The following is a 13,793-nucleotide window of genomic DNA, read 5'->3' on the forward strand; positions in this document are numbered from 1 at the left end:
TCATGAGTCACCAAGCTGTGAGCTCAGAGTTGGAAGGGATTACTGGCTGGAGGAGATTGAAAAGACCTTAGCTAACCAGACTTTAAAGTATACAATAGTTAGAAAGAAGGGTCTGGGCATTTTCTTCATTCAGTATAGCTCTTTAATGAGAGCAACAATTTGTGAACTTAACAGTGTCAGGGTACTAAGAATCATAAGGTACTAAGTTCCAGAACTGTACATATCAGCTGTGATGCTCTAGTGCAAGGGCAGGTACACAGAGTACAGAGAGAACTGCCAGCAGCTGCTTTAGGTTAGACTCAAGAGATGAGGGACTTTTTCCTTTCTATTTTTTCCTTTTCTTTTGTTTGTTGTCCCTTTCTCCTTTCTTTCCTTTTTTGTTAGAGATTTGTGAGTAGGATTTCAAGTATTTTCCAAATAAAGGAAACAGTGTAAAGAGACATGCAGTGGTGGGAACATGCAAGGTGAGAGCATAGTTGTAGTACTTCAAGTAGACCATTGTGTTGGTGCAACAGAGTCCTGGTGTGGAAGCATAGGGAGAAGAGTTGGTCTTGGACTAAGAAGGGCTACCAGCATGGAAAGAGGAAAGCATTATGAAGAGAGACTTGCTAGGTGATAACTTAGATGAGTACCAGGAAATGAAAGAAACTGAAATCAGGAAGATCAGTTATTAAAGATTCTTTGAAAGAATCCCAGTGTGAGATATACTGACCTATTAGAGGAGTGGTCATAGGCCTAAAGGGAAGAACCAATGAGAAATGCAAGTCCAACGCAGAACAGAGAGGACTGCTGTGTTTGGGGAGGGGAAGAATGATGAGTTCCCTAGTGACTGTGTTTTCTAACTTTGGAGAAATATCCTACAGCAGAAACAGCAACTCAAAAGCTGAGGCAGGCTGGGTGTGGTGGCACATGTCTGCATTTCCAGTGACTGGGGAGGCACAGGCAGGAGAATTCAAATTAGGCCTTTATTGAGGCCCAAAGCAACTTAGACCCTATCTCATAATTTAAAAAATAAAATAAAAAGGGGTGGATGTGACTCAGAAGTTAAGTGCCCTGGGTTCAATCACCAGTACAAAAAAAAAGTTAGTTTGGTTCACACTTTCTATAATATTATCTGTGCCAAGCACCATTTCTAGTTACCAGGGAGTGCACTGATCAACAATATAGACAAGATTCCTTTTGTCAAAGAGACAGAAGATAAACTAAATAAATAAGATGATCAGAGAATAGGGAGTGCTATGCAGTATGGTCAGTGTGACAGAGAGCATCTAGATGGATATGTTGATTGCGTCATCAGAGAATACTCTGTAAAGGTGACATTGAAACTGAAATCTGAATAGCAAAAAGGAGTGGACCATGCCAAAAATGGAGAAACTAGTACAGGAGCCAGGTGAGGAAAACGTGGGAATGAGTTTGGCCTCTTCAAAGAATAAAAATAAAGACAATGGTCTAGAGCATGGTTTTCAAGGTGCCACAGTAGAACAAAGTCAGATCAGAAACACAGGGCCTTCATAACCAACTTGAATCTAATGTATGAAATATGATATGTCAAGAGCTTTATAATGTTTTGAACAACCAATAAAAAAGAAAAAGAAAAAAAAAAAAAAAAAGAAACACAGGGCCAGATCATCTTAAAATATGGTTTTATATATGATTGGATATAAATTATATTATAATCTAATTTAGTCCTAGCTCTGATGGGAAGCCCTTTTAAGCAGAAAGATGCTTTTAAAGACCACTGATATATTCTGCGGGAAAAATGGACTGGGAGATTTGATAATATTGTTAACAAAAATAGGAAAGTTGAGGGCTAGGTTGATAGAGTGCTTGCCTCACATGTACAAGGCCCTGGGTTCAATCCCCAGCACCACAAAAAAAAAAAGGAAGGAAGGAAGGAAGAAAGAAAAATCCCAGAGTTGGTGATCTAGTTTGGCTTTGGAAATGGAGGAAGTTCAAATTTGGGCCTGCTCAATTTGAGTTGCCAAGATCCCGTAGCAGTCAGAAATGCAGTGTGAGAGCTTGAGAGAGAGATTTGGCAGATGGACATAGAGCAGTGTCACTCAAAGCTGTGGGCATTAATTAAATAATTGTACAAGAAGGCATAGGCAGAAAACAAGAGTCCAAGGAGAAAATTTCATAAGTTCTAAGAGGAGACTAGTCGGGAAAAATAGAAATAATAAGAGAAGTGTCCTAGATTCCATGGCAGAAACACAGAGCTGCAGGGGTTTTGGCTGGCTGGCTGGAATGTACAAAGGATGGCAGCAGGAAAGCTATGCCCTAGTGTTCAGAGGTCAGGAAGTAGAAATTGACCAGTGTGCCTGGAATATTTATGTGGTGGCCTACAAAATGGAAGTTAAATTGGAAGGGTAGGTAGAGAGTAGGAGGTAGGATAATGGCTAACTCTAAAATTTCAGAAATGTCATTATTTTGTATGACTTATATATGATTGAATCTATTTCTTTGATTTAGTTTGCAACATTTCAAAATTAGAAGATTTCACATTTGGGACTTCTCTTTAAAAGTTCTTACTGGTCTCACATTCTCAGGTTAAATGTAGTACGTAAGGAAGCTAAGTCTGATGGTTCTATGCAGAATGGATTTATAGAGAAGGGCAGGGTCAAAAATGGGAGGGCTTATTGTAGGAGTCCGTGTGTGAGTGAAGGTCTGAACTCAGGTATGGTAAGTGAGGGACCTTGTGAAGAAAAGAATGATAGAAGATAATGACAAATTACCTGTGGTGTCCCACAGGTAAAGGTCACTCAGGGTTTGAGCCTGTAAGTATTGTAATGCCATGGCATTAGAATAGTAAAGAGAAAAGGTAAGAAAAATAAGAGAAAAATAATGTAAAAATACTTTCAAATTCTTTTAATTTTTAAGTTATTGTGTTGCAAGAAGTTAGAAATAGCAGGCTGAAGAATGAGGAGGAGGACCTGGTCAGAGATGAAGATCAGAGTGTCATTTACACTCATATGGTGGGGAGGCTTGGGAGTGTATAATGTTTTCATAGAGAAAAGTAAAATAAGAAGGGAACATAATGGAAACGTGAGTTTTGAGAAAGAACTACAGTCAGAGGAAGAAGGGGGAAGAGAACTTGTTGAAGAGGAAGAGAAGCAGGTAGAAAGGGGACAAGAGATCTAGGACAGCATTATTCAGGCCTGGGGAAGAATACTAGGAAAAAGGCCATGGGAAATGGTGTCAAGCTATAAAGAGGTCAAGGAGAATGAAAGCTAAGCAAAAGTTGAACTTTGAACATGGCATTTGGATTGTTAGAGACCTTCAAAACGACAGAAGCCAAACTATTATTTGTATATATTCTTTCTATATCAAATGTTTTCTTATGTTTGAATAAAAGTCAAAAGAGATACGAGAAAAGTATTTTTCTGGCTGGCTGGAATGTACAAAGGATGACAGCAGGAAAGCTTGCCCTAGTGTTCAGAGGTCAGGAAGTAGAAATTCTTTACATTGTAGGTCTTTTCATTGTAAAATTTGAAGTAACCTGTTATTAAACTTTCACCTTTGAGGTCTGTAACCATTTTCTCAAGTGATGTGACCCTTTGCTATGGTCATTTCCAAACAAGTATTAATAAAGCACCTTTTACCAAGCAATCACAGAAGGTAGCTGATACTTATTTTTATTCTCAGTACATGTTTCTGAAAGCTAATAAAACATTGTATGGACTAATAAACTTCCGATTATTTACAAGACTCAGTAGAATATTCCAAGTTATTTTCTGGCATCTAATTTTCAGGTAAGAAATTATTTGACTTGAGTCTCTCACCACAATTTTTTTTCTTTTAGGTCTTGGTATGGTCACACCCATCAATGACCTTCCTGGTGCAGATACATCCTCCTATGTGAAGGGAGAAAAACTTACTCGTTGTAAACTTGCCGGCCTATACAGACTTGCAGATTTGTTTGGATGGGCACACCTGGCAAATACGTACATCTCAGTAAGTTCTTTAGTCTTTCTTTCTTTCTTTTTTTTAATAAAATTCCAACTAAAAGGCAACTGTGCTCTCCATGACTTGGAAGTCCAGTTTTCAAACTTTATTTTCTGAACCCAGCATACTAGATGACAATCTCATGCTTATTTAAACCTTATCTCCCAGGGAAAGCCTACAATCCCAAGCAATCTCCCTTTACTATGTTATTCCTTTGATGTAGAGCAGTTGTAGAACCTATTCAGAAGGACACCATATGTTAGAATTGTCTCTCTCCATGCTAATTATATATAAGCATCAGTGGCATTGAAAAGCATTTGGGGCAAGGAAAACAAATTGGCCAGGGAACTTTCCTCCCTGGTTTTTATTTTGTTAAATATGTTTTTCCTGTTCACCATCATCTTGTTTTTACTTTGCCACATTTGGAACCAAGACAGTATTTGGAGTGAAAAAAGTATTAAAATATTGTCTGATGGACATGGAATAGTCATGGTACAGTTTTCCAACAACCTTTCTTCCTTTTCCTCTGGCCATTCATTAGTTTCCCTTTTCCATCTCCACCTTAATTCCTTCTGAAGAAGAAATCTTGTTGTCTTTCCTACCCTTTCCCCCCTAATTTCCGTATTGCAAATTAAGGTTATAATCATTACCACATTGGGTTGGATAATGTCGGCATTTATTTTTTATGAATATAACTGACCCTAAACAAATTTAGAACCCCAAAGTAACACTATAGGTAAGCCCAGTAAATGGAAAAATCATGTCAGAATCTTTTAGTAAGTTCTAGAGAGTTGAGAGAAACTTAAGGAAACTTTCATGTTGCAGACCTGGAATTTTTGTTTTATTTTTTTTTCCAAATACCATATAATTATTTATCCAAAATATATTTCTGGTCACACTTATACTGCAAAATAAGAATGCCTTAGAGTAAGTTTTTCTTGTTTTTTTTTTCTTTCTTCCAGGTAAGAATAAGTAAGGAGCAAGACCATATTATAATAATTCCCAGAGGCCTATCTTTTTCAGAAGCCACAGCCTCCAATTTGGTATAATTTTTATTCCTATGTTACTTTTCCTGAGTTCCCTTATGCTTTCTGACAGTTTTTACCTTTTGGACAGGATGGAACAAGAAAATGGTATGAATGGAGAAACGTTTACTAGTGAATGGTGAGGGTTTGGAAAATTACGTGGTGGAGGAATTATTAGTTAACCCATGCATGTTTGGAGGGAATCTCAGGAAATTTTTCTATCCTGTACATTCTGGAATTATGTTTTTTAAACATAACACACAGTCTATGTGTATTCTGTAATGACATTTAAACAGTTGAAGTGGTGTGAGTGAAGGATTCAACCGAGCATTTTCTTCTTCTTGTGATTGTATTCCTAGCCACTATCATCAGCTCATAGAACAGCTGGAGCTACACTGATTCTGGGTGATGCAGTGTCAGTAAATTCAAGTCCTTTAGCCAATTCAGTAAATGTAGATTTGACCAAACCTCTGGTGAAGGCCTTAGGTTAGTTTCTTGAAAACTGTACTTCTTGCTAAATACTAAGTTGTGTTGCAGATTACCAGCTTTATAAATAAAGTGTTAGGAGAGCAAAACTATACATTCTTTTACAAATCCTTTCTGACTTCCTTTTTACTCTAATGATGGAGTTGAGGAGTTGCAACAGAGGCCCACAAAGTCTACAGTATTTACGACCTGGCCTTTTACCAAAAAGTTTGCCACTCCCTGGATTAGCTTTTGGAACACAAACTTTGATACATATATGTTGATTAAATAATGTCTTTGTAATTTTTCCAGGTAAAAGTCAATATAATTGGAGAAGTGGTTGACCAGGGAAGCACTAACCTGAAAATTGACCATACAGGATTCAGTCCCCATGCTGCCATCTATTCAACACGTCCTGATGTTAAATGTGTGATACACATCCATACCCTTGCTACTGCAGCTGTAAGTCAGTGAAGGGCCAAAACCAATGACTCTAGAAAATGTATTTTCCATGACTTTCCCAAACCAATGCTGTACTTTCTACATTTCTTTAGACTCTGCCATTCAAAATCATATTTGAAATATTCATCTTCTGCATACCCAGAAAGCAAAAGTCTGTTGGGATCAAGTGCTACTATTCTGGGGGGAAAAAAAAAAAACAGAGAGAGAGAGCATTTGGATTTTAAAACTAATCAGTAATAATTGGGTTATTGAGGTACTTTAGAGCTAACTTGTTCCATAATATTTGACACATCATTTAAATTGAGTTGTATCCCCTATGTCGTTTTGGGATGGGTTGCAGTGGTGAACATAATGAATAGACCAGTGCTTTTTAAGCTGCCTAAATAATCAGATTTCTATGAAAATATATGTAGTAACTAAATGTGTTATCTTGGTTTGGTCCCAATCAAATAGGTCTCCTCCATGAAGTGTGGGATCCTTCCAATTTCTCAAGAGTCCCTTATCCTGGGAGATGTTGCCTATTATGACTACCAAGGATCACTTGATGAGCAGGAGGAGAGAATTCAACTGCAGAAAGTTCTGGGGCCAAGTTGTAAGGTATATAGTAGAGTCTCCATCTAAAGAGCTATTTTCGTTGCTGCTGCTGTTGATGAAAGCAGTGTGAGCTATGCCAGTTATTTAAAGTGATTGCTTTGGGGATTCTATTTTAGGTGCTGGTACTCAGGAATCATGGAGTGGTAGCACTTGGAGAAACAGTTGAAGAAGCTTTTCATTATATTTTTAATGTGCAGATAGCCTGTGAGATTCAGGTAGGAAAACTTATTCCCCCGTTTTTATTGCTTCGTTATTTACCCATTTAGTTGGATTTTATGTTTACTTATTTCCAAAGCCCAATTGATTGGCAGGTTTTTATTTTGCTATTTAAGAGAATTTCTCTACTTCACCGAGTTGGCAACCCTTTTTATTTATCTCTTGAATTGAAAATAGAAGGAAAGCAAATCAAAGTTCACATACACACAAATCTAAGTGTTATAAACATCATTTGTCCCACAGTCCTTCTTTATCTTTCACCCTCTAGTGGTAGTACTAATTGAGAAACAAAGGCAGCCACAAATCATCAAAAGTCAGATGTAATGTGGTCACTTTTGTAAAGAAAAAAAAAAAAAAAGACTAGTGCCAGAAGTTTTGTGAACTCAGGCAGTTTCTAACAGTTCCACAACCTCTTTATTATAATAGGCTGGATATTTACTAACTACTTTTTCCCACAGAGAAGCTGAGTACATGTAAATGCTCAAATTTCTCTCTTAAAGAAAATCAAGCAGATTCTCTTGAATCAAATGGTGGTAATTTAATTTATGGGAAAGGTCTCAAAAAAAGGAAAAAAAAATCTTCTACCAGCTTTAACTTAATAACCAACTTCTTTTTTATTTTAATGATCCCTCTTCTCAAATGGAGCTATGAAAAGTTATAATTAAGACAATTAACTGATGACTTCTGTCTGAATATTCTTAAATTCAAAGTGTAGTATCTCTATATTCCTTTAAACAAATGTTAACTGGATAGCCATGGGAAAACTTCTTTTTCAGATAGATGAAAAAGATACTTCACCTGCCTACTTATTTAAGAGTGTTGCTTTGCCTTTGCTATTAGTAGCCTGAACGAGTGTTGTAGCTACTTGCCAAATGAAAATTGTGCTTTTTTTGAAAGTAAAATACCTATTACAGTCTTTTCAGTTTTGAGTGTGTTTATTTTACCATTGATAACAGGTACGGGCCTTAGCAGGGGCAGGTGGAGTAGACAATCTACTTGTACTGGACCTTCAGAAGTATAAAGCTTTCACTCACACTGTAGCAGCATCTGGAGGAGGAGGTGTAAATATGGGTTCCCATCAGAAATGGAAGGTTGGCGAGGTTGAATTTGAAGGGCTGATGAGGACTCTGGACAATTTGGTAGGTGAAAATCAAACATAAACTTCATATTCAAAAGCAAAGACTTCCATCTCCCTTTGATTTTAGAACATGGCTCCTTACTCTTCCAGGACTACAGTCTGACCCTATGGACGTATTTCAGTATGATTTAACCACATTTTTAAGAATCAGCAAGATATGTAAATGTGATCTTTTTTCTTCAAGAATACAGTACATTGTTATTGATTATAGTCACCAAGTCTCACAATATATCTCTTGAACTTAATTCTCCTAATTGAAATTTCATATTCTTTGCCTAACTTCTCCCCACCCCAATCCCCTTATATATACCATTCTACTCTGCTTCTATGAGTTCAGCATTTTTAGTTTCTGCATGCAGTTGTCTTTCTGTGCCTAGCTTATTTCTCTTACCATAATGTCCTCCAGGTTCATCCATATTGTTGCAAGTGACAGAATTTCTTTCTTTTTTAAGACTTTATAGTGTCCCATTGCGTATTTGTACTACATTTTCTTTATTCATTCATCCACTGATAGTTATACAGGTTGCTTCCCTATCTTAGCTGTTGTGATTGTTGCAATGAACATGGGAATGTAAATGTTTCTTCAGCACACTGATTTCTTTTTTTTTTTTTTTTTAACATATTTATTTATTTATTTATTTAGTTAGTTAGTTAGTTATTGGCAGACACAACATCTTTGTTGGTATGTGGTGCTGAGGATCGAACCCGGGCCGCACGCATGCCAGACGAGCGTGCTACCACTTGAGCCACATCCCCAGCCCCTCAGCACACTGATTTCAATTCCTTTGTATATCCAGTAGTGGGATTGCAGGATCATATAGTATTTTTATTTTTAATTTTATGAGAAACCACTATATTGTTTTCCATACACGGTTTACATTCCTAATAGATGTGGCTTTAACTTGCATTTGTCTGATCATTAGTGATATTGAGTGTTTTTTCAATACCTGTTGGCCATCTGAATGTTATCTTTTGAGAAATGTTTATTTAGGTCCTTTGCCCATTTTTCAATTGGGTTATTTCTTTTCTTGCTATTTAGTTGTTTTAGTTCATTATAAATTTTGGACATTAACCCCTTGTCATATGCATGGTTTGGAAGATGTCATTGTTTTTCCTTCTTCCATGAATGATCAGAAGGCAGAGTGCTTTTAGACCCAGAAATAAAGACTTAAACAAGCGCTGAGATTTGGTTTCCCCGAAAACCATATTGTCGGCAGGAAAATGTGTCTGGTCAGCAATTTAGAAATTACCTTTGTCAGAAAGAGTTGTTTGAGTGGAAATTGCAGTGCCAGCTGCAATCAGTTTTAACCAGATCTCGAAATTTGCTTAATTTCAACTCTAGTTTTATATGGAGGTTATATGGGGTTTAGAAAGATGTTTTCCCCTTTCTATGTTTTGTAACAAAGAAGTCTTTTTGAATCTTTGTTTAAAGAAATAGACTGCAAATGCTGTGTTGGTACAGGTTTGATTGCTTCAAATGTGGTTTTTTCCCCCTCCTTTAGGGGTATAGAACCGGCTATGCTTACAGGCATCCTCTCATCCGAGAGAAGCCTAGACATAAGAGTGATGTGGAAATCCCAGCAACTGTGACTGCTTTTTCCTTTGAAGATGATACAGTGCCACTCTCGCCTCTCAAATACATGGCACAGAGACAGCAGCGTGAAAAAACAAGATGGTTGAACTCACCAAATACTTATATGAAAGTGAATGTGCCTGAGGAGTCTCGAAATGGGGAAACCAGTCCCAGGACCAAAATCACAGTATGCCACTATTTTACATAGTTTGCCTTTTGAAGTATTTTGCCTAATTAACTCATGAATTGAATGTCCTATTAAATTATTAGGAAAGTATAACATAATGTTAAAAATAATGTTGCTACCATTTACTAGGTATTAATTGTAAGGTACTACTCCAAGTGCCATTCAAGAATGATCTCATTTACTTCTCCTAATATGATTGAATGCTGTTTTTCTCCCTACTTTTCAGATGAGAAAACCAAGGCAAGAAGGACTAACTAATCGTTTTTTAATGATAAAGTTAGGGCTTGAATGCCAACCGTCTGACACAAGTCTATCCTTACCAACTACATGATACTGCTGTGTAGTTTGTCTTATACCTGTGAATCAGAACTATAAAAGTTATAAACACCAAATCATTCCAGAGTTGCATGAATTACTATACTTTGTTACCATTAGGCAATATCTTGTAGTTAGAGAAATGGGTTATTTTCTTTTTTAGAATTTTGTTTCAGATTTGGTTTTTGGTGGAGTACTTACCACCAAATTTTCTCTAGCTGTTCAATATTAGTTCATCCTGTCATATGAATCAGTGACATTCAATATGGAAAAGCCTACATAGGCATCAAAGGGTTTTTTCCCCTGGCCTATAAGATTTTTTTGTCTCCAGTAAAAGAACATAATTAAATGCATAAGTTCTCCAGAACTCACTTTATTGGCAGAGATTGGTGGTCAGCCATAATTACTCTTGTTAAATATTAGCCTTCTCTATGGGTCATAGTGTGGAATAAATGAGAATTAGCTAAGGTCCTTCCAACCCTATGGTTCTATTGTGTTGTGTACTACAAGATCACACCATCATAAAATGCTGATTACGGGCTTGCCTTTTTCTGTTAGCCAAAAATAAGAAGCAAGGTCTGGAAAACTATATCTTAAGAGATTGGCTTGAGTCCTTTTCAGTGACTTCTTGACCATCCTCATCTGATGAAATTCAGTTCAAGAGACAGAACTCTGAGTGTGAGTTAAGACAAGATCACACTCTGGAAATAGTTTCTGCATTGTGTTTTTAGGTATCAAGAGGAGAAAGTTCATTTAGCAGTGTAATTGAGTATTAATGTGAATAGTAACAGCATTTGTTCGCTATTTTTTTTTAAACTGAAGTGAATGCTTTTGTGAGCTTTTTTCCTAACTGATATGTGGTATAAATCAATTGACTACTAAGATACTGCTTAGTGAAATTCTTCAAAAGATTGGTGATATATGCCTCCCATGAGACTATTAACAGTTATTGAGCAGCTGCAATTATCTCCTTAATACTTAGAAGCGTCATTCTAAGAAATTTTTTATTCTTTAGTGGATGAAGGCAGAGGATTCCTCCAAAGTTAGTAGTGGAACACCTATCAAAATTGAAGATCCCAATCAGTTCGTTCCTCTAAACACAAACCCAAATGAGGTACTAGAAAAGAGAAATAAGGTAAGATGTGGTCCTGATTGAATATAATTAGTAACAAATATAGGAATACAGAAAAAAATTTGACTCAGTAATTATAGCTTATATTGAATACCTGCAGCCCTGTGCTAGTCATTGCTGAACATAAGGAAGAAGTATTAAACGTATTTCTGCCTTGGACTGTGTTGGCATTAAAGGGAAAATGCAGTTCTCTAACTGTATAAAATGATAGGAAATCACCAGCCAAGAGGGTAACAGAGAATGATGTGAGGGTTAGGATGGTGAAAGGGATCTTCACAGAGGTTGGCATCGAAGAGACTTACTAAGAAGTTTCCAATAATAAGCTTTTAGGAAAAGAGAAGGCAAAGGTCATCTGCACTGTTGCTCCCAAGAACTTGTTATTGTTTCAATTCAGATTCGGGAACAAAACCGATATGACTTGAAAACTGCAGGACCACAGTCTCAGCTGCTGGCTGGAATTGTTGTGGATAAGCCTCCTTCTGTAAGTCTGAAGAACTATGATTTTTGTTTTTGATATGCTACATATTTTTTTTTTAATTTTTTATTGTTGGCTGTTCAAAACATTACATAGTTCTTGATATATCATATTTCACACTTTGATTCAAGTGGGTTATGAGCTCCCATTTTTACCCCATATACAGATTGCAGAATCACATCAGTTACACATCCATTGATTTACATATTGCCATACTCGTGTCTGTTGTGTTCTGCTGCCTTTCCTATCCTCTACTATCCCCCCTCCCCTCCCCTCCCCTCTTCTCTCTCTGTCCCCTCTACTGACATTCATTTGTCCCCCTTGTATTATTTTTCCCCTTCCCCTCACTTCCTCTTGTATGTACTTTTGTATAACTCTGAGGGTCTCCTTCCATTTCCATGCAATTTCCCTTCTCTCTCCCTTTCCCTCCCACCTCTCATCCCTGTTTAATGTTAATCTTCTTCTCATGCTCTTTGATCCTACTCTGTTCTTACTCTCCTTATATCAAAGAAGATATTTGGCATTTGTTTTTTAGGGATTGGCTAGCTTCACTTAGCATAATCTGCTCTAATGCCATCCATTTCCCTGTAAATTCTATGATTTTGTCATTTTTTAATGCAGAGTAATACTCCATTGTGTATAAATGCCACATTTTTTTTATCCATTCNTGTTAGCCAAAAATAAGAAGCAAGGTCTGGAAAACTATATCTTAAGAGATTGGCTTGAGTCCTTTTCAGTGTAGTTTCTGCATTGTGTTTTTAGGTATCAAGAGGAGAAAGTTCATTTAGCGTGTAATTGAGTATTAATGTGAATAGTAACAGCATTTGTTCGCTATTTTTTCCTAACTGATATGTGGTATAAATCAATTGACTACTAAGATACTGCTTAGTGAAATTCTTCAAAAGATTGGTGATATATGCCTCCCATGAGACTATTAACAGTTATTGAGCAGCTGCAATTATCTCCTTAATACTTAGAAGCGTCATTCTAAGAAATTTTTTATTCTTTAGTGGATGAAGGCAGAGGATTCCTCCAAAGTTAGTAGTGGAACACCTATCAAAATTGAAGATCCCAATCAGTTCGTTCCTCTAAACACAAACCCAAATGAGGTACTAGAAAAGAGAAATAAGGTAAGATGTGGTCCTGATTGAATATAATTAGTAACAAATATAGGAATACAGAAAAAAATTTGACTCAGTAATTATAGCTTATATTGAATACCTGCAGCCCTGTGCTAGTCATTGCTGAACATAAGGAAGAAGTATTAAACGTATTTCTGCCTTGGACTGTGTTGGCATTAAAGGGAAAATGCAGTTCTCTAACTGTATAAAATGATAGGAAATCACCAGCCAAGAGGGTAACAGAGAATGATGTGAGGGTTAGGATGGTGAAAGGGATCTTCACAGAGGTTGGCATCGAAGAGACTTACTAAGAAGTTTCCAATAATAAGCTTTTAGGAAAAGAGAAGGCAAAGGTCATCTGCACTGTTGCTCCCAAGAACTTGTTATTGTTTCAATTCAGATTCGGGAACAAAACCGATATGACTTGAAAACTGCAGGACCACAGTCTCAGCTGCTGGCTGGAATTGTTGTGGATAAGCCTCCTTCTGTAAGTCTGAAGAACTATGATTTTTGTTTTTGATATGCTACATATTTTTTTTTTAATTTTTTATTGTTGGCTGTTCAAAACATTACATAGTTCTTGATATATCATATTTCACACTTTGATTCAAGTGGGTTATGAGCTCCCATTTTTACCCCATATACAGATTGCAGAATCACATCAGTTACACATCCATTGATTTACATATTGCCATACTCGTGTCTGTTGTGTTCTGCTGCCTTTCCTATCCTCTACTATCCCCCCTCCCCTCCCCTCCCCTCTTCTCTCTCTGTCCCCTCTACTGACATTCATTTGTCCCCCTTGTATTATTTTTCCCCTTCCCCTCACTTCCTCTTGTATGTACTTTTGTATAACTCTGAGGGTCTCCTTCCATTTCCATGCAATTTCCCTTCTCTCTCCCTTTCCCTCCCACCTCTCATCCCTGTTTAATGTTAATCTTCTTCTCATGCTCTTTGATCCTACTCTGTTCTTACTCTCCTTATATCAAAGAAGATATTTGGCATTTGTTTTTTAGGGATTGGCTAGCTTCACTTAGCATAATCTGCTCTAATGCCATCCATTTCCCTGTAAATTCTATGATTTTGTCATTTTTTAATGCAGAGTAATACTCCATTGTGTATAAATGCCACAATTTTTTTATCCATTC

The 13,793-nt window shown here is 36.9% G+C and overlaps 1 protein-coding gene across 17 annotated transcripts in view; it reads left to right on the forward strand.

The window, feature by feature from the left end:
* Add3 (adducin 3) overlaps window positions 1-13,793 on the forward strand; it is a 119,550-nt gene that overhangs the window by 95,396 nt on the left and 10,361 nt on the right. For 16 of the 17 annotated variants that reach the window (XM_048807303.1, XM_048807302.1, XM_015494777.2 and 13 more), the window contains 9 exons: window positions 3,800-3,951; window positions 4,905-4,985; window positions 5,745-5,894; window positions 6,348-6,491; window positions 6,605-6,703; window positions 7,661-7,843; window positions 9,345-9,602; window positions 10,933-11,052; window positions 11,444-11,530. In XM_048807303.1, coding sequence (XP_048663260.1) covers window positions 3,800-3,951; window positions 4,905-4,985; window positions 5,745-5,894; window positions 6,348-6,491; window positions 6,605-6,703; window positions 7,661-7,843; window positions 9,345-9,602; window positions 10,933-11,052; window positions 11,444-11,530 — 1,274 coding nt within the window. The remainder of the gene's footprint in view (window positions 1-3,799; window positions 3,952-4,904; window positions 4,986-5,744; window positions 5,895-6,347; window positions 6,492-6,604; window positions 6,704-7,660; window positions 7,844-9,344; window positions 9,603-10,932; window positions 11,053-11,443; window positions 11,531-13,793) is intronic. The other variant, XM_015494778.2, reaches the window with a different exon arrangement.

The sequence above is a fragment of the Marmota marmota genome, unplaced genomic scaffold (genome assembly GCF_001458135.2).
Source record: "Marmota marmota marmota unplaced genomic scaffold, marMar, whole genome shotgun sequence".
Lineage (NCBI taxonomy): Eukaryota > Metazoa > Chordata > Mammalia > Rodentia > Sciuridae > Marmota > Marmota marmota.